Source organism: Parasteatoda tepidariorum, chromosome 2 (genome assembly GCF_043381705.1).
Source record: "Parasteatoda tepidariorum isolate YZ-2023 chromosome 2, CAS_Ptep_4.0, whole genome shotgun sequence".
In the NCBI taxonomy this organism is placed as follows: Eukaryota; Metazoa; Arthropoda; class Arachnida; order Araneae; family Theridiidae; genus Parasteatoda; species Parasteatoda tepidariorum.
In genome coordinates this window covers 102,679,970-102,702,675 of record NC_092205.1, presented here as the reverse complement: position 1 = coordinate 102,702,675, position 22,706 = coordinate 102,679,970, and the positions used below count along the sequence as shown (strand labels likewise).

Sequence of the window (22,706 nt, the reverse complement as noted above, 5' to 3'; positions counted from 1 at the left end):
CGGTGGTCGGAAGAGGTAAACCATATTCATTGAAGATGGTCTTTTAAAATGTTTTGTCTTAAAGCGTTATTGGTCGATTGAGATTATTATTAATCTCTAGACAAGCTAGCTACTGCAGCTCTGCAAGTGACATGATGACGTCACTTGAAAAGGTTTCGTTATTAAAATCTGTAATAGTGACAAAGCCAGCTTAATAAGTTTAATAAACGTTTTTAGTTTTTGTTTTTCTGTTTTGATTTTGCTGATGGCTGATTTTTTTTGTACTGATCGCTGTTTTATGGTGTTTATCTTTATTTTTGTAATGAAGTTCTGAAGTATTATACTATAAATGTGAAATTCACAGTTATTGAAAATAATCACAACACGCAAATAGATAGTGTATGTTTTTTGAATTGCATTAAACATTTGAAATGAATTGAGAAGGAAATATCATTATATAGAGATATGTGTTTATTAAAAGTTAAATATTCCTCTTGAAATCTTTGAAAGTTTTTAAATTGTACTGCATCAAATAGTTGCATTTTTATAAAAACTGCCAACAGTAGTTCTTAGGGTATTTTACATGGCATGTTAAATTTTTGATTAAAATGTTACATCCTCTTGAAATTGAAGAGCTCCTAAAACATGCTTTCTTTTGCCAGATGTGAAAATAATTAAGGGTAATTCAACCATTTTCGAAAGTTGAATTTGTAGAGTTTTAAAGCTTTTAAGGAAATCCGAGACGTTTTCATAATTTTTGGGGAAGAATTCTGCAGCAGAATGATCGACAAATCGTCTGAATTTCCATGAAGGGGCCTGCAAAATATAAAAAAACTGAAACCATCTCAAAAGGGGACCAACCTGAGAGTTCAAGTAGAAAAAATTCCAGTCGAACCTATTATTTTATTTTCATGTTTTTTTTATTTATTTTTTAATTAGCGGGTTTAAAATTTTTTTAGCGTCTGGGCGATTCTAATTGACGCAACAGATGGAAATATGGAAGTATCCCCAATTTTTGAATAAGTCTTGGTGTCATTTACATTCACAACAAATTTTAAAAAAAATGTAAAAAAAAAAATGAAAATTACAAATTAGTTTTTATGGCTGTAACACATCATATTATGTCCATAACACACCCAGTTTTTAATTTTTTAAAAGTTTTTAAATTGATGACGGCTACTTGAAATTGGAGTGAGTGGAGTATTTTTGCAGAAATTAGTTGAACTGCTTATATTACTTTCAGCCCCCGGGTAAAATTTTCACTGGAATTTTCCTGCTTTGCTTTATTTTCCCATTAAATAAATATCACAAAGATATCGTTTTTTCCCTTCTTTTTTTTATGCTGGAAAGCTTGCATCCGTAGGCTTGAAAAAGCCGGGTCTAATGATCAGCAGAATATGTTAAATGGAGTATGTTAAATCGAGTTAATGTTAAATCAAGTATTTTAAGTCTTCAGATGTATCACTTGTTAACGGTGGATTTACTTGTACATTGCTTTTTTTGCACGTGTGCTTTTAATCAGTTTAGTAGAAAGTATATTAAAACATGTATTGGTACTTTTCACTGGAATGATTTCCGCATTGTTTTTGGCATCTACTCCGATATAATTACCAAATCTTGGAGATCTCTCGCAGTGCCCTGCGATACACTAAAAAAACATTTCTGGGAATCATCTCAAAGGGTGTAACACTCATGGCCATCTCCTGGCAAAGTTAATTTTTTTTAAATAAAAATTGGCAAGTTTTCAATCCAATTGAGGCCTTGGTAATTGTAGTTAGCGTAGCAGATCACAATGTAAAAATTTTCCCTTTTCAATTATTTAAGGGTAAATAAATTAAAATTTTTTATTTTGTTTTAGGAAAATGTTTTTTATATGTTGTATTTTCGCTTATTGTTTTGTAATGTAAAGAATAAAATAAACTAAAAAACTCTAGTTTACTTGTGTGTGGCTAGCCGCAAAGTACCTATTTATATTAACGCTTTAACTTATAGATTTCAGTGATAACCTTTTTGTTTTCTGGGGACTGCTTTTATTTTGACTACTTTGTATTACCTTTGACTCTATGCTCTTAGGCTTGCAGTTGTAAATGAAATTCTATAAATTATTGTTATTTGTCCCTAAATGCATGTGACTAAACATAAGTTTCATTTTTCCTAATTATATGTGTATATAGATTATGACGCTTAAAACTGTTAATGTAAAATGTTTGTTGTGATTTTATGTCCTAACACAGTTTGTTATTCTAAATTTGTCTTTAAATTTTGTGGTATAAATTATGGTCAATTTTTTTTTTTTTGACTTTTGTTTTGGTGCCCTCATATAGTTTTATTGAATGTTAAAATTAATTTTAAGATATTATTTAGAAAATGCGAAACTTATCTAGTTTTTTAATTTCTTTACTTTGATTATTTTTCTTTAAGCTGTAAGGTTATTATTAGCTATTTCTTGAATGTTTTTATTCAGTGTAAAATTTTGTGATTTCTACAGCAATTATAAATTTTCTTTTAAAAAATTGCATTTCATTTTTGTTAGGAAAGGAAGGAAAACTTGCAAACAGTTGATAAAAAATATTTAAACAAAATTATTCTGTTAAAAATACTAATTATTTTATTTGATAAATGTAATTTGAAGAGTGCATTGTTGATGTTAAATATGTAATTTTTTGTTATTTATTATTGCAGATTTTTAAGCAAACCTAAATGTTCATGAATAAGCATGATTTGGTAATATCTTTGAGTTGATGTGGTGATATCTCCACAAAGTAAGTTAAATAACAATTTCAATGCATTTAATTTTACTTTTCTTAGGTGCTAAGCTTTACTGATTCTTAATCTTAACTCTAGCTTTAAATTCTCTAACAAGCTCTATTTCTGGAGAAAAAAAAAGTGAACTAATTTCATTACTATGTTCTCTATGGCAGAATCCCGGCGACATTGTTGCAGAACGTTACAGAGTTCTTGCAGAAACATTTATCTTTTGAGAAATAAAAAAATTTAGTTTTCTTTTCTACTGAAATTTACAGGTATTATTTGAATCATGCATTTAGATAATAACTTTTTGGCGCACTCAATTTACGTCGATTGTATCGTAAATCCATGTAATGTTTCGATCATATTTTGGGCAGTTATTGATATTTATTAAATGGATTTTAAATACCCTGATATATTTCAAACAATATGAAAAATTCGAATCGTGCATTTAAGTATTTACTTTTTAAGGCAATAATTCTATCGAAATTTTGGCAGTTATTGGTATTGATTTCTCCATAGTTTTTAAATTTGATACAGTAGAGAACCGATTATCCGGAACGATTGGGACTATCGCTATTCCGGATAACTGATTTTTCCGGGTTTCTGAATCGCTACAAAAAGCCGTTTTTTTAGTGTTAAACCCAACTAAAAAAAAATTGGAAATAATCTTAAAAATTAGAAAAAACGATGAGGTAATGCACTAATGATTATTTTTGAAATGATGGTACGGTAAACATCTTCCAAAAAAGAAGGAAAAATCCTAAAATCTTATAAGGAAAAAAAAATTTTTTTTTAAATTGCGAGAAAATGTATCGAATTTTGTTCCGGTTTTTTGGTTTTCCGGTTTTCTGATTTCCGGATAACGGGTTCTGTACTGTATTATTTATTACAGCAACCTAATCTAGAAACGAAACACTCATTCGAGTAATCCCTTTTAGAGGAATTCGATTCACGTGATTTCGTTGTCAATCTTTTTTTCGGCAATGGATTTCTTGATTTTTATTGTGATGATTATTTTCAAAATGCGAAGAAGGAAATAATTGGTGTGTTTTTCCCTCAACAAAATGTGAGAATATTCACATAATATTAAAATAAGAAATTATTACATGCTGTATTAAAAGAAAATTCTAATAGTTGTTTTTGTTTGTAAACACGAATTATTAAATTATACATTTTTTTTTGTAACACAGCGCTTTTGTTATTTTAAATTAGTAACATATATGTTTGTTGTTATTAAAAGTATCTTGCAGAGAGATATGTTAGTGCTAGAGAGTTTTGTTGCAGATAGCTCAAAAAGTTCTGCCACAGAGATTATGTTACCCCTATTTAAATTGGAAGATTCAATGTAACTGCTATAGAAAATTTTTTTTGCCAAATTTCTGGAGAATACCCCCTGGAGTTTTTATGATAAAAGTTTTCTGGTGCGAATTTNAAAAAGTTCTGCCACAGAGATTATGTTACCCCTATTTAAATTGGAAGATTCAATGTAACTGCTATAGAAAATTTTTTTTGCCAAATTTCTAATAAATTTTTGAGTTTTTATGATAAAAGTTTTCTGGTGCGAATTTTTTTTGACCATACAAAATTAGAATACCAAATGTAATTTGAACCAATTATAATTTCCAACAAGAAACTTATTTTTTGAATTGTTCAAATTTTGCCTTGAATCAGTATTTTTATTCAACAATATGCATAGTTTTCGGATCATACTTACTTTGCCAATCATTAAAATTAAATAATAAGTTTTGGTGGAAACCACATTTTCCAAAGTTTATGTCATTTCAAGAACATAAAAATTAAGCTTGAAATTTTATTGTAAATGTTGCATGGATTTATATAGTACCATTTCTAAGAACTTTGATCATGATTGTGGTGTGGCTAAAAAAGAATGGGAGAAAAAGGGGGTGACTAACATTAAGTCAACTTAAGATTAAACAAAATTTAGAGATTAATTGAGTAAAGGCTGAAAAAGATGAAAGTGGGTACATTGTGATTGATGCAAAAGATTAGGTAAGTGCAACAGAGGAACATGCTGAAAAACAAAAGGAAGAGAAAACAACTTACACAGCAAAATTACTCACCAGAACAGATATGGTAAAAGGATGCACATTTTTATTTTAATTTTATCATCATGAACAACTTAAAACTTGGCAAACAAGCCAACAAAAATCTCGGCCTAAGCCGAACACAAAAAAACACAAAAAATTTGTAAGGGAAAAAGTAACAACTAACTGTTTCTTCATGAGGAAGACAGGCGAGAAAACCTCGCCAAATAAATCATAATTTTACGAATATCGCGTTGGTTGGATGGAGAAGGATCAGAGGGGCAAATCACAGAGCTGCAATTATTGGCCAACTGGCGAAGTTAATTGTTATGCTCTGTGCCAAACATGAAGCAGGGTTGTCAAAAGCTGTGACACACCTAGGAAAGAATTTTGTAGAATGTTCTGGAACATTCTTGGCGTCATTGTGAGATCAAATAGAGCGTCTTGCATTTGATGCTAGCCGAAACGTGGGAAAACGGACTTGAGGTCACTCCTTCTCAATCCAACAAAGGGGTTTGCTGACTGGGCATAAATCTTGCTGTCAGTGAAGCAACAATAGAAAGAATCTTCTTTTAAAGGAAGAACATAAATACAGAGAAAGATTACTTTCCCAAGATTATAAAAATATATACTTGAGCTTAAAACTTAAATATTAAAGATTACATGAAAATATTGCAAGGAATTATTGAACAATGACAAATAAATAACATTAATTACAAGTGTAAAAAGAAGAAATTAAAAACCATACAATTAACTAAAATTTGCATATTATCATTAAGCTGTCACATAAATAACATTTTGTCAGTTGTATTACACCAAAAGTTTATCTCAAATTTAACAGTTACAATTTTAACTTACGTAATTATTTAAGCTAGTTTATTACATTATTATAATGAATTAACAAATGATTTTAATTAATATGTAGTGTACCATACTACAATGATGTTTCATATCACATTTTAACTTTGAACATCTTTCCAAGCTGTTGTTATGGGTGAAAAACTTGTTTCTAAAAAGATAGTTGAACATTGAACCTAATCTTATTAGAGTTTATACAATTTTTATGGAGATTTAATAGCACCATATCCAGAGATCTCCCGAAAAATAAAAAAGGATGGGATGCTTTTTCACAAACATAGGCACCTTCAGTTTTGAAGGACACTAATCTTGCAAATTATATAAATTATATTTACTAGATTAGAGTCAGCCCTTCAAAACAGAATTCATAATAGTCAAACAAAAATGAGAAAAAAATATTTTATGCATATTAACTTAGCCTAAAAATAATTAGTTATATTAATCTAGAGTTCATGGTTTCTATTATTGCAATTTCTTATTTTAAAATAAAAATAAAAAGATTTTCTAAAAAAAGAGGACAAAATTTTTTAAAAAAGGGCGGATGCAGTTATTTCTGTAAAAGGAGGGTAGGCAAAGTGAGCCAACCCTTCTAGAATACATACTTAGGGAGAAAACTATCATATCTGATAATTATAGCATGATTGTGATACCTTTTAAAGTTTTGATAGAAAATGATTTTAAAGCTGGAAAAAATATTAACTTCATAGATAACCTGAAACTTAGATTTGAATTCAATTAAATTAGGGGTATATGAATAGAATATTCTAAGTTTTAAATTCAAATTAATTTGAAATTTTACAACACAAAAAAATATTTTTCTTTAAAAAGAAAAAAGAAAAACAAAGCAATTTTTTTTATTATTTTTAATTAAAATTTTCCTAAAAAAAAAAAAAAATCTTGTAAATTGGGCTTTTTTAATATTTTTTTTTTTTTGTTCATGAAAATAGACTTTTTGCCAACCTTTTTAAATTTGCTTGAATCTTTTGTGTTTTCAAAAAATATTTCTTAGTATAAAAATCTGTAACAAAAACAGAAGTTCTAAATTTTTTTCTTCTTCAATTTTTAGATTGCCAACAGTCAGCATGATGACTTTGTACTGTTGGAACAGATGTGAAAATTTAGTTCTTCAAAGTGTAAGGAATATCAATTTTTAGCGGATCATTTGAACAGCTATGGTATCATTGCGATATAAGTCCTTCGTTTTGGGTATCATACTAACATCCATTACTTGGAGTGTAATTTTGTACATGAAATCAAAGCTCAATGAAGACAACTATGCATTAGAAAGCCATCCAGACGAAATTGCAAAATGGAAATTAAGACCACGAGTTTTAGATTCTGCTGTTGGTATCAATCTCCATAAATCAAATATCAGAACAAATTTAATCAAACAACATTTAATAGATCAAGAAACTAATATGATTGAGGGAAATGATCTTTCTGATGATTCTGCCAAGGATCGCCATTCCAAGAAGTCTCTTCAAAAGCTTTTAAATTCGACAGAACTCATACATTTGGGCATGATCACGTCTCCTGAAGACCAACGCATAAAAGATCAGGGCTATAAAAGGCATGCATTTAATCTTTTAATCAGTGATAGATTAGGATTCCAGAGACTTCTACCTTATACACAACATTCCTTGTAAGTAAACTTTTTTTTTGTTCATAAAATTTGATTTTATATCAGCCTTGTGGCAGATTTTTTTCGGGCTTACTGCGACACATTCTCCTGGCATTAATATTTTTCTTTAAGATACTTTTAACTATGACAATTACTAATTTGAAGTAAAATCTGTGCAGTAACTCCAAAATAAAGATTGCCGACAACTCCAAAATAAAGATAGGACTCTTAAAAGATGTGATAAGAAAGACTCAAATAAGTGTGTGAAAACATTATGTTCTTCAAAGAAAAAAATGAAAGAAAGAACATCATTTCTAGAGCAAACTATCTTTTAAGCTTTTGCGATTTCTGAATTTTTATTTTATATATTAATTTTAAATTCTAGATGAAGCCAGTCATTAAAGACTTTTTTTTTTAAATCCCAAGCAAGAGTAGAAAAAATGACGATGTTTTCTTTTCTCTTAGATGCGCAAGAAAGACATCTTTAAAAAATTCTCCGGTGGAAGAAAAAACATTTTTAAAAAAATTATGCAGAAAGGAAAACCAAAAATCTCCCCTTCCCAAAGGAAAAAATTTGTAACATTCTGCATTGCCGTGTCGCCACAATTCTGCCTCGGGGATATCAGTATTTCTGCATTATAAGGCTTGCTGGCAATTTTTACAAAATTATTATTTGTCAGTTTCACGCCTGCCCACGTTCATATTAAACCATTGATTGTTGAATATTTATTGAAGCTTCTTGAAACACCTTAAAAAATTTATGTATTGCATTTTAGAAAATAATTCTATGTTTTAAGTTATATGTACTAGTTTTTATTCTTAAATCAATAAACTGAATATTTGTTGAAACTTCCTAGAACACTATACTGTTGAACCTCATTAGTGCAAAACCGATTAACGTGTTATATTGCTTTACATGAAACACATGTCGGGTACTATGATTTAGCAATCAGTTGTTGTCGTTTGAATGTTTAACATAAAGCTTTCAAGCTGTTTATTGTTTAACATGAAAGGATACGCCACAGATAATAAGCATGTCTGTAAAATCCCAATCATTCATTTTGAGGAATGCTATATCTATTTTCTTCCTTTGTTAGAAGTAGCAGATGGGCAAATAAATAAAGTAGTAAAAATAAAATATTTAAAACTTATACGCAATGTAGTGCATGACATAATAAGTTAGTAATAGTGTTGTAGGTAATGTTGGAGATAGACAGCAAACCTTTATGTTTACTCCATTATCATCAGAGTGTAATTTAAATTCCTGGATGAGTGGTGTTTCACATACTTTAAGTTCTATCTAATATTCTGTGTAGAAATATAATCTTCTTTGAGAAGTTTCATTATAATTTCTTATCTGAAGTATTACTTTTTCTTTTATTTTGCAATTTGATGAAATATTTTAATTTAAGTTCATTGTCTAACTAGTAGCCTTTATTTTTTCAGATGCAAAAGTCAAGTGTATGAAGAAAATCTTCCTAAGGCTAGTGTCATTATTTGTTTTTATAACGAGGCTCGATCAACCCTATTACGAACAGTCTACTCCATTCTTGACAGAACTCCCAGCCATTTGTTGCACGAAATTGTTCTTGTTGATGATTCTAGTGATGATGGTATAATTATATGTTTGTTTTTGTTGTGCTTCAAGCTTTATTAGTCCAAGGTTTTTTAGGCTGTTCAAGTATTGTCTTTTTTTTGGTTATTTTGAAAATCTTGAGTCACTCTTTATGATAATTTCAAATAATGTCATTTATCAGACTCACTTAACTCTCCCTAAATTATATTTTTTTCAAAAATAAAATAGATAGCACAAAATGGAACGGAGAAATCAAAAATAAAACAGATACCATTTTAAATTTACTGTACATTTTCATAACACTAATTGATATATTTTATGTACATATATGATATCGTTTTATGTATTTGTAATAATTTTTTATTTTTGTGTTGCTCTTGCAATCTTTAGAGTTTGTGTGTGTCAATTAGTTTTTCAACTTGCATGATAGATTTTTTTACATGATTTTGAAATATTGTTTAATATCAAGGAATGAAACTAATTTACAAATTCAGAAAAAGACAAAATAAGTGAGTAACATCTAAAATAATAAATCAAAACAGAAAAGTGCTTAAAAAGCAGCTAAATCCAAATTTGTTTTGTTTTAATTTATAAAGTCGGAAAAACAATTTTAGCAGAAAACAACAAAAGTTAGTTTCAGAAAAACAAGTTTTCTGCTAAAGTTGTTTTTCTGACTTTATAAATTAAAAATATTGTTAATTAATATTTAATTAATAAGTTATATTAAAAGCTTATACAACAGTTAATATTTTTAAAACTACTTGTTTATTCAAGGCATAGTTTTTCTATTTTTTTTGCTACTAGCCAAATATTTCTTTTGAAATAAAAATTGTGAACTACAAATCTTAAAGTTTTAATTGCATAAAATATGTACTGGGAATTATATAAATAAAGATTAAATTTATCATGACTTAGAAGAATTAAGTAATTAATCATCAATAATGTGGTGAGATAATTGATTTTCTTAAACATGTGAAATTTGAGACAAATAACAAAGACAGATTGAGGATGTGGAAAGATAAACCCACAAGAATTTATGAGGGATGGAAAACAAATTAATGATCAAATCATCTTTTACAAAGTTGCATATTAATTCTTAAGTTACATTTAAATTGGCCAAACAGTGGTAGTAAAAGCTTTGATAACCTGAAGATAATAAAGATAATAATAATAATTAAAAGATAATAATAATCCGTTAATAATTAATAATAGAATATGCAGTTTTTAAATATATACATAGTAAATTTCATAGATTAAGAACAAGTTTAAGAAAATTAAAGTTAATGAAGTTAAGACAGAAACCCAAATGCAAGAAATTAGAGTTAAAAGGCAAAAGTAAAGCAAATTAAAAAGACAAATTTTTTTTTTTTTTAAGGAGAGTATAAACTTGTGATAAATAACATTATGATAACAAAGTTGTTACCTTTCATGTTTTGAATAATAACACTGCTTATCAGCACAATGAGTTAAGTTTTATTTATTCATTTTTATACAGATGTCTAAAATATTCATCGCTATATGAAATGCAATGTAAAAGATACCTTAAAAATCTCCAGGTCTAAGTTTAGATTATAAATTACAGGTTGACCCAGAAGAAGACCTTCAAATCAATTTTGGGTTTCCCATTGTCCTGTTAATGTGTGCATTTAAGGGAATGAATAAATACTTTTTAACACCAATGGAACAACATTTCTAACTTAACCATTTAGTGTAGTGATAGCGTTAAGCATACGTATCTCTCCTGTTATTGGCTTTGTGATATTATTTTTTTAATTTTGTGTTTTTTAGATTTGTTATCGTGTTTTGGTTTTTAATGAAATTGAAGGAATTTTTGAAAATAACTATTCCTCATTGAAAATTAGCTTTAAAATGTTCTAGAGCATAGGTCAACACCTTCGGGTGGCCGCTGACAAGATTATGGATATTTAAGGTTCATAAACAAACTGTAGATAAGATTAGCATTGAATAGAGAAAAAATTTTTTTGTACTATCTCAACTTGTGATACTTGTTATAAGAGCATTTATATTATTAAAATTGTTTGTCAAAACAAATCTTTTTAGCATTAAACTGCATCTTTATCTTCCTATAAATTGTTTTGTGCCCCTGTGATTTCTATAAATATTACTTAAAAATCCAATCTATTCATTAACTTAATAATTTGACATGCATTTTCTTAAATTCAAAAAATTATTGTTTTATCTTAGATAGTAGTTAAATACAAATTTCATATGGTAAGGAGCTGAAATTACAAAATATTGATGTGTTTGATTATTTCAAATAAATACCTAGATGGTGCAATTAAAGTCATGATTTTATTAATAATTTAGCTGTAAGAAATCTTTAGTTAATAGGTATTCTTAACAAGTAATTGATGTATTCTAAAAAAAGCAATAGAGAGCTATGGAGGATGTGTGTAGATACTTGCCACAAACATGTTATTTGTACCCTAACAAATTACTTAATTGTAATAAAAAAAATGTGAACAACTCTTGTTAATTTAAAAAAAAAAAAAACACTTAAAGTCTTATTCTTTTTTAAAAAATTTCTTTTATATTATTTTAGAAAAGTTCAGGGAGGAGTTGAAACAATATTTACACAATAATATTGATAGCCAAAAAGTGAAGCTTCTTAGAATTCAGAGAAGAGCTGGTCTGATGCGAGCTAGAGTTTTTGGAGCACAACATTCTACTGGTGAGGTAAGTTGCATGCAACTTTCTTGAAAAACCCAAAAATTATAATTTTACTGTTCATTTTTCCTTTACATTGAAACATCTGCAAAATATTCTATTTAACTCTGAAACTAATTCAAAGAGATGTTTTGCTTAGTTTCAGAATCACCATGCTCTGTAAAAGATAGAGTCTCTATGAAAAACGTAACTACGTGCTTGGCCAATGTTGGGTGGTGTGTTTACAAACGTAAAGAGTACGTGGCTGCAAAAAAAAAAAAAAAAAAAATGCAATATTTTTGCTGATATTCACTAAACTGAGTAATGTGGCTCTAATAATTTTCACTTTCAAGTAGCTGATTGCTCTTTAACTCGAAAACTCACGACTACATCAACATCATTTTTATATCAGAATGTTCTCTAAAATTTTTTTTAAAAATGTACAAATTTTGCTTTTGTCTAATCTAGTTGTTATTGTATGACAAACATTTTCTGAAATAGCAGTGGTTTGGCAGTAAAGAAATATACCTAAATTTTACTGATTCTTTTTTTCTTCTCCATAATATAGTTAAAGATTTCTTGGAAGTGTGGAACTATAGTTTTTATCTGACCTTGTTTTAAAATTGTTTACCTAATTAATCATTGATTATAGTTAATGTGAAGTAGGACTAGGTGATGTAAGAAATTTTATATTATAGTGCTTATTTTTGATTGACGTTTTTTAAAATGCTCTTAAATATGCTTTTCTTATTTATTGTATGTAAAAAGTGCTTGATTTACACAATTTTCTCTGCAATATTTGTCTGAAAATAGTTATTTTATCATGACTATGTAAAGTCTTTGAAAATGTTTTGAATTTTATTGATTTTATGTTTATAAATTAAGAACTTCAAACGATAGAAGGAAATAATTGTTATTACTGCACAGATCCTAATTATGCTTTTTTTAAGAAAGTGATTAAAAATATTTTTGGAGTACTTAAAAAGTGCTTAAAAGGTGCTTATTTTTTGTTGAAAAATCTGGCTACACACCCTGATCGGAACATAAGGATGTTTTGTGATAAAACATACCCCCAAATATTGATTCTTTTGAATCAAAATCAAACAATCGGATAATAAATTAAAATAATCTTAATTTTAAAAAATGCTTTTTTTTTAAAATAAATTTTTATTTTTAATTTTTTTAATTAATTTTTTATAATCAAAAAGTCGAACACCAAATCTTAACGCTGAATTCTAAAAGTAAAAATAAGCATAAGTTTTGTTTTAGTTTTTTTATTTAAATAAAAACAGCTTGATATTGATTGGTTTAAAATAATAAAATTCTATCAAAATATTTTACTTACATGAATACATAGTAAGAAATTTTTTAAGAATAAAGGAATAAAAAAGCAAACAAAAGTAATTTTTTAAAATTGTTTGAAGGAAAAAACACACTTGAAAAAAATAATAAGTAATAATATTAATAATGCTATTGTTATATTACATAAAAAAAACACTACTTTTAAAACTTCAAAATATCGCTTAACTTTTTATTAATTTAAGATAACAAAATGGTTTTATCTTATAGATCATAGATTCTCAACCTTTTTAACGTTGCCGCCCCCTTAATAAGCAGAAAACATATCAACGCCCCCCTTTGTGATAATCCAGTTATTTAGAGCATTAAGGACGGGGGGGGGGGGGCNTGCTGAATTATAAGATGCATTTTTAGGCAATTTTTTAAGCGTTAAATTTGCATGTTTTTTTTAATTTTTAAATTTAATGTGTACGTTAACTCTATAATTTTCTCCCGGCAGGTAATCGCAGTCTATTTGTCATAATAAAAATAAATACGGTAATGAAAAAAAAAGTTCAAGAAAGAAAACTATGCTTTAAGCATAGTTTTCTTTGTTGAACTTTTTTTTTCACGTCACTTGTTCTAGTCATGTTAGACTAGACACTTGTTAGAGTCACTTGTTCTTAATTAGATAATTAAAAAAACACCCAAGAATAAAAGTAGTATTAACGAAGCAATCAAGTTACTATGTCAGTGGAATGATTGTACTTGATGGTTCATAGCCAATTTCTTAACGTTTGGTTCAATATTTTAACTGAGGTGAAGACGCAAGTCCCCTCGTTGCATGATTTCAAATCCATTTCTCTTTTTTGTGACTTGATCCATAACAGCACTGAATCCACATTCGACGAAGTAGGAGAAAGGGAAGAAAATTAAAAATAATTTTGAAAATAAGAATGAATTTCGACAAAAGAATTTTGACAGTCCAGAGTAGAGGCGACTGGTGTTACCTTGAAGCCAAAATTCTGTGAGTTATCACCAGTTCAAAGCTTCATTAGTTGAAAGTTTGCCCGATTCCTCCTGAATCTGAACTTCTTCTGTTTCAATATTCAAAAAAGGGTTAATAACCCATTAAAGGAAACAGAACAAAACACATTTATAACAGTCAGAAAAGTCCATGTGCAAAGAGTCAAGGTGTTAACTATATTCTTGTGTATCATCAGAGGAAATTTCGCCATTCTTTTCAAGATACGATAAGATTTGAAATTGGTTGATCTCATTCCTACCAAATTTCTGCTTCCAAAAAATTAGTTTTTTTAGAAATGTAGAAATAACTGATTTCGTAGGGATCAAAGTGAGTTTGTCACCTTGAAGTTGCAAATTAACGCCATTAAATTTTACGAATAAATCCACCAACGTCTATCTTAAATTCTAGCAATCTGTCTCTCAGAGCTACATTCTGTCTTCGAGGAACTCAAGCACAGAGTCGAAAAGATTCAAAAACCCATTGAGACAAGGCTCCTTTGGAAAGCCAGCGAATCACGGTGTAGTAGCAAGCGATATTCTTCATAGTTTTTCTTAAACAGCTGTCTGAGTAATCAATCGTTGAGAACATTACTGCGAATTTTGTTCGCAGCAGATATGACATATTGCAATGACTGATGCAAACGGTCGCTGAGATTTTTTCTTACTAAATACTGTCTGTGAATCACGCAGTGAACTGCTAAAATATCTGGTACCACCCTCTTCAAAACGGCGAAAAACCCACCATGTCGACCCACTATTGCAAGGGATATTTTTGATTAAATCGGATGAGGCTGGATAGTGTAAAACTGTTCCTAAAACTTCCTTAACAGCGGCAGTATCAATTCTTTGCCGATGGTATGACATTTCCCAGATTTAGCAATTAATTTTGATATATTATAAGAACTTATCAAACCATCATCGCATTTTTGTGATTAGGTTGTTAGTAAGCCAGAGGCCAAAGGTGCCTTCAGAAACTTGTCTTTGATGTTCGTGAAAAATGACAAATCTTTATTTTGTTTGTGAGAATGAATATTTTGCAAATGCTTCTGCTAACGGGAAGGCTCCATTGTCTCATTATATTAAACTTTGTTATAAAATAAATTCATGGGTAGTTGAGAGTTCGAGGGCGATTGAACAAATCTAAACTTCAAGTACGTGACACTGTATTGAATACACTTCTTTATGTTAACCGACATTGTTGGTGGCAGCAAAATACGAATGAAAGAAAATCAACTGTTTTTTCAAATTAATAAATAATTTACGATTAAGAACTAATTCACAAACGTACCTGGCCAAATAAACAATGAAATCGAATCGAAACTGGGTAAAAAACTGCTAGGAAGCAAACTAAACCATCATAAGAAACACGGGTCAAATCGAACATTTTTACAAAAAGTGCATGCACTTTAATTCTCACCAAATGGCTTGAATGAGTCAGAGGCAAAAACTACTGACTCATGCGCTGTGCTGTGCTGATTCGGATCGGAGAATATGTGTTGCATAAGTTCGTTTTACTGCTGGTACTAATGTTGTATCAGATAATCTAAATTTATTATATTAATTTAATCTTTTTTTTCTTTATCATTAATTTTAGATTTATTTTATTTACTAAATGATTCTTAATTTAATAATTTTATTTGGGAGTAATAAAATTAAATTTGAATAACATAACCTGCTCATCGCCCCCCTATCGCCCAAAGCATACCTAACGCCCCCCTGCCGCCCAAAACAAGTCCACCGCCCCTCAACATACTCCCAACGCCCCCAGGGGGGCGTTATCGCCCCCGTTGAGAAACACTGTTATAGATGAACAAAAAAATAATAGTAATAAATTATAATAAAAAATCTTGCAATTAAAAAAACAATCAAAGATCTATGAGATTAAAAATTATGATAAAATTAAAAAGTATTAACTTACATGTATTGAAAATTCTGCTAATAAATTTTACAATTTAAATTGAAACAACATGTTTGACAATGTTCTTTCTTTCAACAAAATTTAAGTTATAACTTATAATATTGGTGTAACTCATTACTTTGTAATTTTTGCTCATTATCAATAGTAACATTGTTTTTTGAAAGCAAATTTTTTTTAAGGGTTAATGGGTATGAATAGCAAAGTTTAACCAGTTTTTGTCCATTTTTATTTAAAAAGAAAGGAAAAAAAAAGAATAAAAACATTTAAAGGTATAAAAATAAAAAATGAAAGTTTTTATTTCTTCTTTTGTCCTAATAAGCCATCTGCCTAATTTATTATATATTTTTTTTATTTATTCATGCCTGGAAAATAAAACATTAATTTCTGTTTATAATACTAATAATGTTAAAAAGTAGTTAAGAAATATATTTTTATTTGATTATGCAAATTAGTACTTGTGTAGTAGTTTGATCAAGTTTGAGTAAACTTTTTCTTTAATATGAATGACTTAAGATGTAATTCTTCGCTTGATGTAAATATAAATTTGCATTATTGATATTATGTAAACTGATAAATGAATCTTCGCCAAACAAAATAAGAATGAACCTAACTACAATTTTTCATTCATATTTCCTTAAATGTTTCTGATGATAGTTGACTTTTCTAATCTGTTAAAAGAAAAAAAAAGAATAAAAACATTTAAAGGTATAAAAATAAAAAATGAAAGTTTTTATTTCTTCTTTTGTCCTAATAAGCCATCTGCCTAATTTATTATATATTTTATTTATTTATTCATGCCTGGAAAATAAAACATTAATTTCTGTTTATAATACCAATAATGTTAAAAAGTAGTTAAGAAATATATTTTTATTTGATTATGCAAATTAGTACTTGTGTAGTAGTTTGATCAAGTTTGAGTAAACTTTTTCTTTAATATGAATGACTTAAGATGTAATTCTTCGCTTGATGTAAATATAAATTTACATTATTGATATTATGTAAACTGATAAATGAATCTTCGCCAAACAAAATAAGAATAAACCTAACTACAATTTTTCATTCATATTTCCTTAAATGTTTCTGATGATAGTTGACTTTTCTAATCTGTTAATAACTACAAATTTTATTGTTCAGAAAAAATATTATTAAACATTGCAGTGAAAAGGAAATACTAAAGTACAATAACATCAGATTATATATATATTTTTATATATTATCTGTAATAAAAGCATATTGAAAAGAAAAAAAAAATTCTCACAGAAACTGCTAAGTTATATCCATTCTGGTACACATTGATGTCAAAGATGGTTCATATTTTTTTAGCATTGTTATAATATTCCTCGGAATAGTAAAAAAATACTAATATAAATTAGGAAGATTAATGTTATAAATAAGAATAAAAAATTTAGGTGGAATTTTTAAAGAATCCCTCTCTGCTATATTAATATTTAATCTTAATTATAAAAATTGTATAAAAAAATTTGTCACGCATTTTTTAAAATCTACTACAGTTATTGCTTTCTATAGCTATAGAGTTGAAAACTGCAGAAAAGTTTTTAAATTATTTTTGCATACATTCATTCAAACCCTTGTTTTTATAAATATATTGAAATCATAATTGAAGAAATAATTAAGAAATAACAATTAAAAAAAACCCAGTTAGCAAATTAATCTTTGAATATTTGATTTATACTATTTTCTTATGAATAATTCTTTTATTTTTAATCAGTTCTGTATGACTTGAATTTCTCTGACAAAATATGCTCTCAATTTTGCAAATAACTGTAGTACTTCTTTGGTAATGTTTTGTTTCTATGTGTCTCAGTTACGATCTCCGATTGTGTTATTTCTTTGTTTTTGGTGTCTCAATTATGATCTGTGTTATTTCATTAAAACAGGTTTTGGTGTTTCTAGACAGTCATTGTGAGGTGAATGAAGTATGGTTAGAACCTCTCCTGCAGCGCATTCAAGAAAATCGCACAACGGTTGTTTGTCCCATCATCGATATCATCAATGCTGATACCTTTGAGTATGTTTCTTCTCCCATTGTACGTGGCGGTTTTAATTGGGGTTTGCATTTTAAGTGGGACTCTGTACATTCCAATCAGCTGAGTAAAAAAGAAGACTTCATTAAACCCATCGAGTAAGCTTTATGTCACTAATTCACATATTTTTTTAGAAGAAAGTGTTGTAATTCAGTGTAGTTAAATTGTTTTGAATTTAGAGTATTATATACAGAATATCTACTACATTTTAGATTTTCAAATTCATAACTTTCCATGATTTCTCATGATTTTCCAGATGGGCAGATGCCCTGTATATAAAGTATTTAAAAAAAATTTCAATAGTGAATCAAGCATTATGTTTTTATTTGTTACTGATATTTCTGAAATATAATAGTAGATAAAATACATTAAAAAGTTTCATATCTGGTTTCACAGTAATTCTTGATTGCAACACTCGAAATACGCCATCTGGGAAGATTCCATGGATTGACCCTCCCTTTTAGCAGTTGTACTACAATGTGTCGCCGTTTCTTAATATTTTTCGTATTTAATTGTCACAAATATTTTTTTAAAATTTCTACCATGCTTTCTTTTGGAACAATTTAATTTTCAGTTCCTAAATTAAAAGTTTTTCATCTGTTTGAAAATCAAGACCTTCTATGATTCTCCATACGCTAATGGTGAAAGCATAGGTAAAGGATTCTGCTCTATGTCACCCATTTTGATCACTAATAGTTAGTCTTGCTTATTTAAAGAACTGAAAACTTGGACTGGTGACTTTTGATAAAGATTTTAATAAGATTTATCTTCAAATTAAGATAAATATATTTTTCAATTTTATTATTGTATAAGTTTCGGTGATGGTAATGTAAGACTTTCAAATGAAACAATATGGCAATGAAACATCCTCTTTAATAGTAAAAGATAACAAACCATCAGGAAACTTCACAAACTCCAATTAACAAGTTATTCTTTAAAAAACATTAAAAATTGTTATTAAAAGAACAATTAAAACTTAAACTTTTGATTGCAAATATCTCATACTGCAGGTGGGCGGCACCGGGTAAAAACGGGATATCGGGACGAAGTCTCGGACGCTGCACAACAACCTCTTTGAAAGCAAACTGTCATCTCCTTAAGTACTGGACATCAGCCTTTTCACTCCCTGCCTTGGCCATCGGCTGATGCTCCTCCGCCGGTATTAATCCGCGCAGGAACTATTTCGGTTCGTCCTCCTACCTTCGGTCTTTGATCCAATACTCGATCCTTCTACCTCGGTTTTCATGCTATCTCAGCTGTCGCAACCAACAGCCTCTACAATTATGTTTTTTATTACTTGTTTTTAAATACTTATCACTGCATGCTTTTAAAAATTATGCATTGAATATATTTATTGTAAACTACTAAAACTAGGCTATTAAAACTATTATTTTTTTATTAATTGCTCTTCTGATAGTCCTGCTTTATGGTAAATTACTTAGTCTTATTTTGTTAAATGAAATGAATTGTAGAAATATAAATTGAAAACATGCATCTTTTGTGATGCTATAAATAAGAGGCATTTGTAATATACCCATGTTTGTGCTCGTTTATGGCATTGAAATAACTGTATGTTTCTTAACTTTTAATTTTATTATTATTGCTAAATTACATTCCATTTTTTTTGATCCAGCCCTTTATTCTGTTTCATGTTAGATCTCCTACTATGGCAGGTGGTTTGTTTGCCATTGATAAAAGCTATTTTCACACCCTTGGTGAATACGATCAAGGAATGGACATTTGGGGTGGAGAAAATCTGGAAATATCATTCAGGGTAATCAGTATATTGCAAATTGTTTCTTTAGTTATGGACTGATCACATTTGTAACAATATTTAGAGACTATGTTTTCTCTTTATAATTATAGAATTTTTTTCTCTTTATTACCTTGTTATATGTCAATAATAATTATTAATTGTTGTATTTATCTTTGTAATTATTATCCCTAAGGAATAAAGTAATAAAATAATTAAATCTAAATTTAAATGATCAAGTCTTTCTTTATGATATTCTTTTTTATCCATATATTGAATAAAAAAAGCTGCTATTTTCATTTATAGTCATCATCATCATCATCAATGACTCGACAGCCCAGGGTGGGCCTTGGCCTTCTTAAGAAGTTTTTTCCATGCTAACCTTTTTTCTGTTAGTGTTTTCCAGTTTTTAGTTTTTAAGACCAAAAGGTCTTTTTCTAGGCCATCTATCTATCTCAAAATTGGCCTGCCTCTCTTTCATGTGCCAACTGGTCTGGCAATGAAAACTCTTTTTGTGGTATGGTCTTCGTCCATTCTGATAACGTGGCCTGCCCTTTTTATTCTTTGTCGTATAATAAAGTTAATAATATCAGGTTCATTATGTAAGTGACAAAGCTTTAAATTTGTTCTTCTAAGCCACACATTATTTTTTTGAATTCCTCCAAACATACTACTCAAGACCTTTCTCTCAAAGGTACGTAACATAACCTCATCTGTACTAGATATGGTCCAGGTTATTATATTTCATTTATAGTAGGCATTTTTTTATTTGAATACAGAATACAGCAAAAAGTTGTAATATTTTTATTTATTAATAATAATTAACTCATAGATAAATATTTAAGTCACAATTAACCACTATTACTTTATTTACCAGTATTACCATAATTAAAATTACGGAATTTTTTAATAAAAAAACAATATAACTCTGACACCTTTTAACAGAAAAAAAAGTCGACTGATTGTCAATTAATGGTTACTTATAACCAGAACTTGAAATGTTTGACTCTGACTCCACTTATAGTCAATTAAGATTTTCATTGAATTCCAGGAAAGTATTGATATCATTGTTGTATCATCTTTTTAAGAAATTTATTTTGTGACAATCTTAATAATTTCTAAGAACATAAAATATTTATCTAAATAACTTTTGATAAAATCAAAAGATTTCCGTTTTTTAAACCTATAGAATTAATTTAGCTTTTTAAGAGTTTATTTAATCTTTTTGAACTTCTTCAATGCAAACTTTAAAATCTTGCTTATACTTTACCCACTGACAGTTATGCACTTAAAAAGTCATACTTTAATCTGTAATATTCTTCGCATAGCAAAACTGGTTAATCTATGCTATTAGTTAGAGAAATAGTGTATTGGGGAGAAACATTTTACCACTTTTGCCCATTTGCTAAACCGCCAATGGGTTGAAAAAACAAAAATTGTAAAATTGATACTTGCCAATTGATATGTGTCAATTCACACATGTGATAATATATTCTTTGCTTTTTTTGTAATAATTGTCTTTAATAACTGTATTTTATTTCTGCTGTATTCATTGATTTCTTTTGCTGTACTTGTAATATTTTATGCATTTTCTTTATTTTTCTTTATATTTTCACACTCTAAAAATTTTTTAAGGGAGTAGTAACATAACCTTTAGTCTACATTAAGTTATAATGAAACTTGGGAGCACAAATTTTCCTTTTGCTTCTAATATTATTTTGACATCATCCTCGTAGTTGGCCAGACAGCCCAACGTGAGCCCATGCCTTCCTCTGAAGATATCTCCATAATGACTTCCGATTTATCTTTCATCTCTAATTCTTTTCATTAATTGCAAGAAAATTAGATTCCACCGAGTCTGCCCATCTCAACCTTGACCTTCCCCGCTTTCTTGTTCCACTGGGTTTAAAGAGCCACATCTTTTTTATTGCATTGTCATCACTCATTTGAATCACGTGGGCCATGCAATTGATTCTATTTATTTTTATGTTTTTAATGATATCGAGTTGTTTATAAATCTTGTACAGTTCAAAGTTCAACCTCCCTCTCCAGTTATTGTTTTCATTTACACCACCAATATTGTGATACAATTTTCCTCCAGTTTTGTCATTGCCCAAACTTTAGAAGCGTACGGACAAAAGTTTTGTAGATTGAGAACTTTGTATATTATTTCTACATTATTAATTAAAAATATAGATCTAATAAAATAAAAAACACTCAATCACCATCAGGTTTAGATTTTTGTTTTGATTGGTAGGTAGGCAATCTATTTATAGCTCTAAACAAAGATTTTTACTAATCAAAAGCCTCTCTACTCTGTTCATAATGTGCTATTGTATCAAACTGAGTCATGGTATCAAGTTTTACACTAATAGCATATATAATGATATACAAATTTTATATGCTGTTAATCTTTCAAATTAAATGTTCTGTCAATCCTCTTCACGAATACTGTGTCTTCCTGTTTGAGTAGATCTTCCTGATAATAAAACAAAATTTAAATTTTAGATTTGGATGTGTGGTGGAAGCCTGCAGATTATTCCATGTTCTCGTGTCGGCCATGTGTTCCGACGTAGAAGACCTTACGGCTCTCCTGCTGGGGAGGATACTTTAACTTATAATTCTCTGAGAGTGGCTCATGTGTGGATGGATGAATATATTGTAGGTTTCTCTTCATTTAATCCTTTATAGGGTTATTTTTATTTTCTAATGTTATACTAAAATATTTTTTTGATTTTATTGAGTATTTCTGCAGTTATAGTAAGAAAAGGAAAGGCAAATAAATATTTTTTTTATTAATATGTACATATTTTCATGTGTATTTAAGCTAGAAAGGAAATTTTTATGTAAATTTGTGCTGTTATTGCATATCATAACCAAAATAATTGATTTAAGTCACCTATTGCTCTAGTCATAGGATGTTCTAAAACATTTTTTTTATTTATAATTTATTGCTGATCCCCCCATACCAGAATTGAGGCAACACATTGTCTCAGAATGTTAGAGTTTTTGCAGAAAGATTTTTCATTTGTTAAAAGAAAACTTTACTGCATAATTTTGCAAAAAATGTTTTTTTTTCTCTCTCTTTTTTTTACTGCAGAATTTTTTTTCAAAGATGTTTTTCTTGTACATCAGAGGAAAGAAATTATTTTTTTTATTCTCGCTTGAGGTTTTTTTAAAAAAAATCGG

At 28.6% G+C, this 22,706-nt stretch overlaps 1 protein-coding gene across 3 annotated transcripts in view; it reads left to right on the top strand.

The window, feature by feature from the left end:
- Window positions 1-213: 213 nt before the first annotated feature.
- Window positions 214-22,706, top strand: part of LOC107440681 (polypeptide N-acetylgalactosaminyltransferase 11) — a 39,497-nt gene continuing 17,004 nt past the window's right edge. Inside the window, exons 1-8 of one of the 3 annotated variants that reach the window (XM_016053664.4) lie at window positions 214-378; window positions 2,662-2,741; window positions 6,700-7,275; window positions 8,701-8,867; window positions 11,394-11,527; window positions 17,618-17,862; window positions 19,421-19,538; window positions 22,026-22,178. In XM_016053664.4, coding sequence (XP_015909150.1) covers window positions 6,806-7,275; window positions 8,701-8,867; window positions 11,394-11,527; window positions 17,618-17,862; window positions 19,421-19,538; window positions 22,026-22,178 — 1,287 coding nt within the window. In that variant the 5' untranslated portion in view covers window positions 214-378; window positions 2,662-2,741; window positions 6,700-6,805. Of the gene's footprint in view, window positions 660-2,661; window positions 2,742-6,699; window positions 7,276-8,700; window positions 8,868-11,393; window positions 11,528-17,617; window positions 17,863-19,420; window positions 19,539-22,025; window positions 22,179-22,706 lie in introns of all 3 variants that reach the window. The other 2 variants (XM_043055196.2, XM_043055197.2) reach the window with 2 other exon arrangements.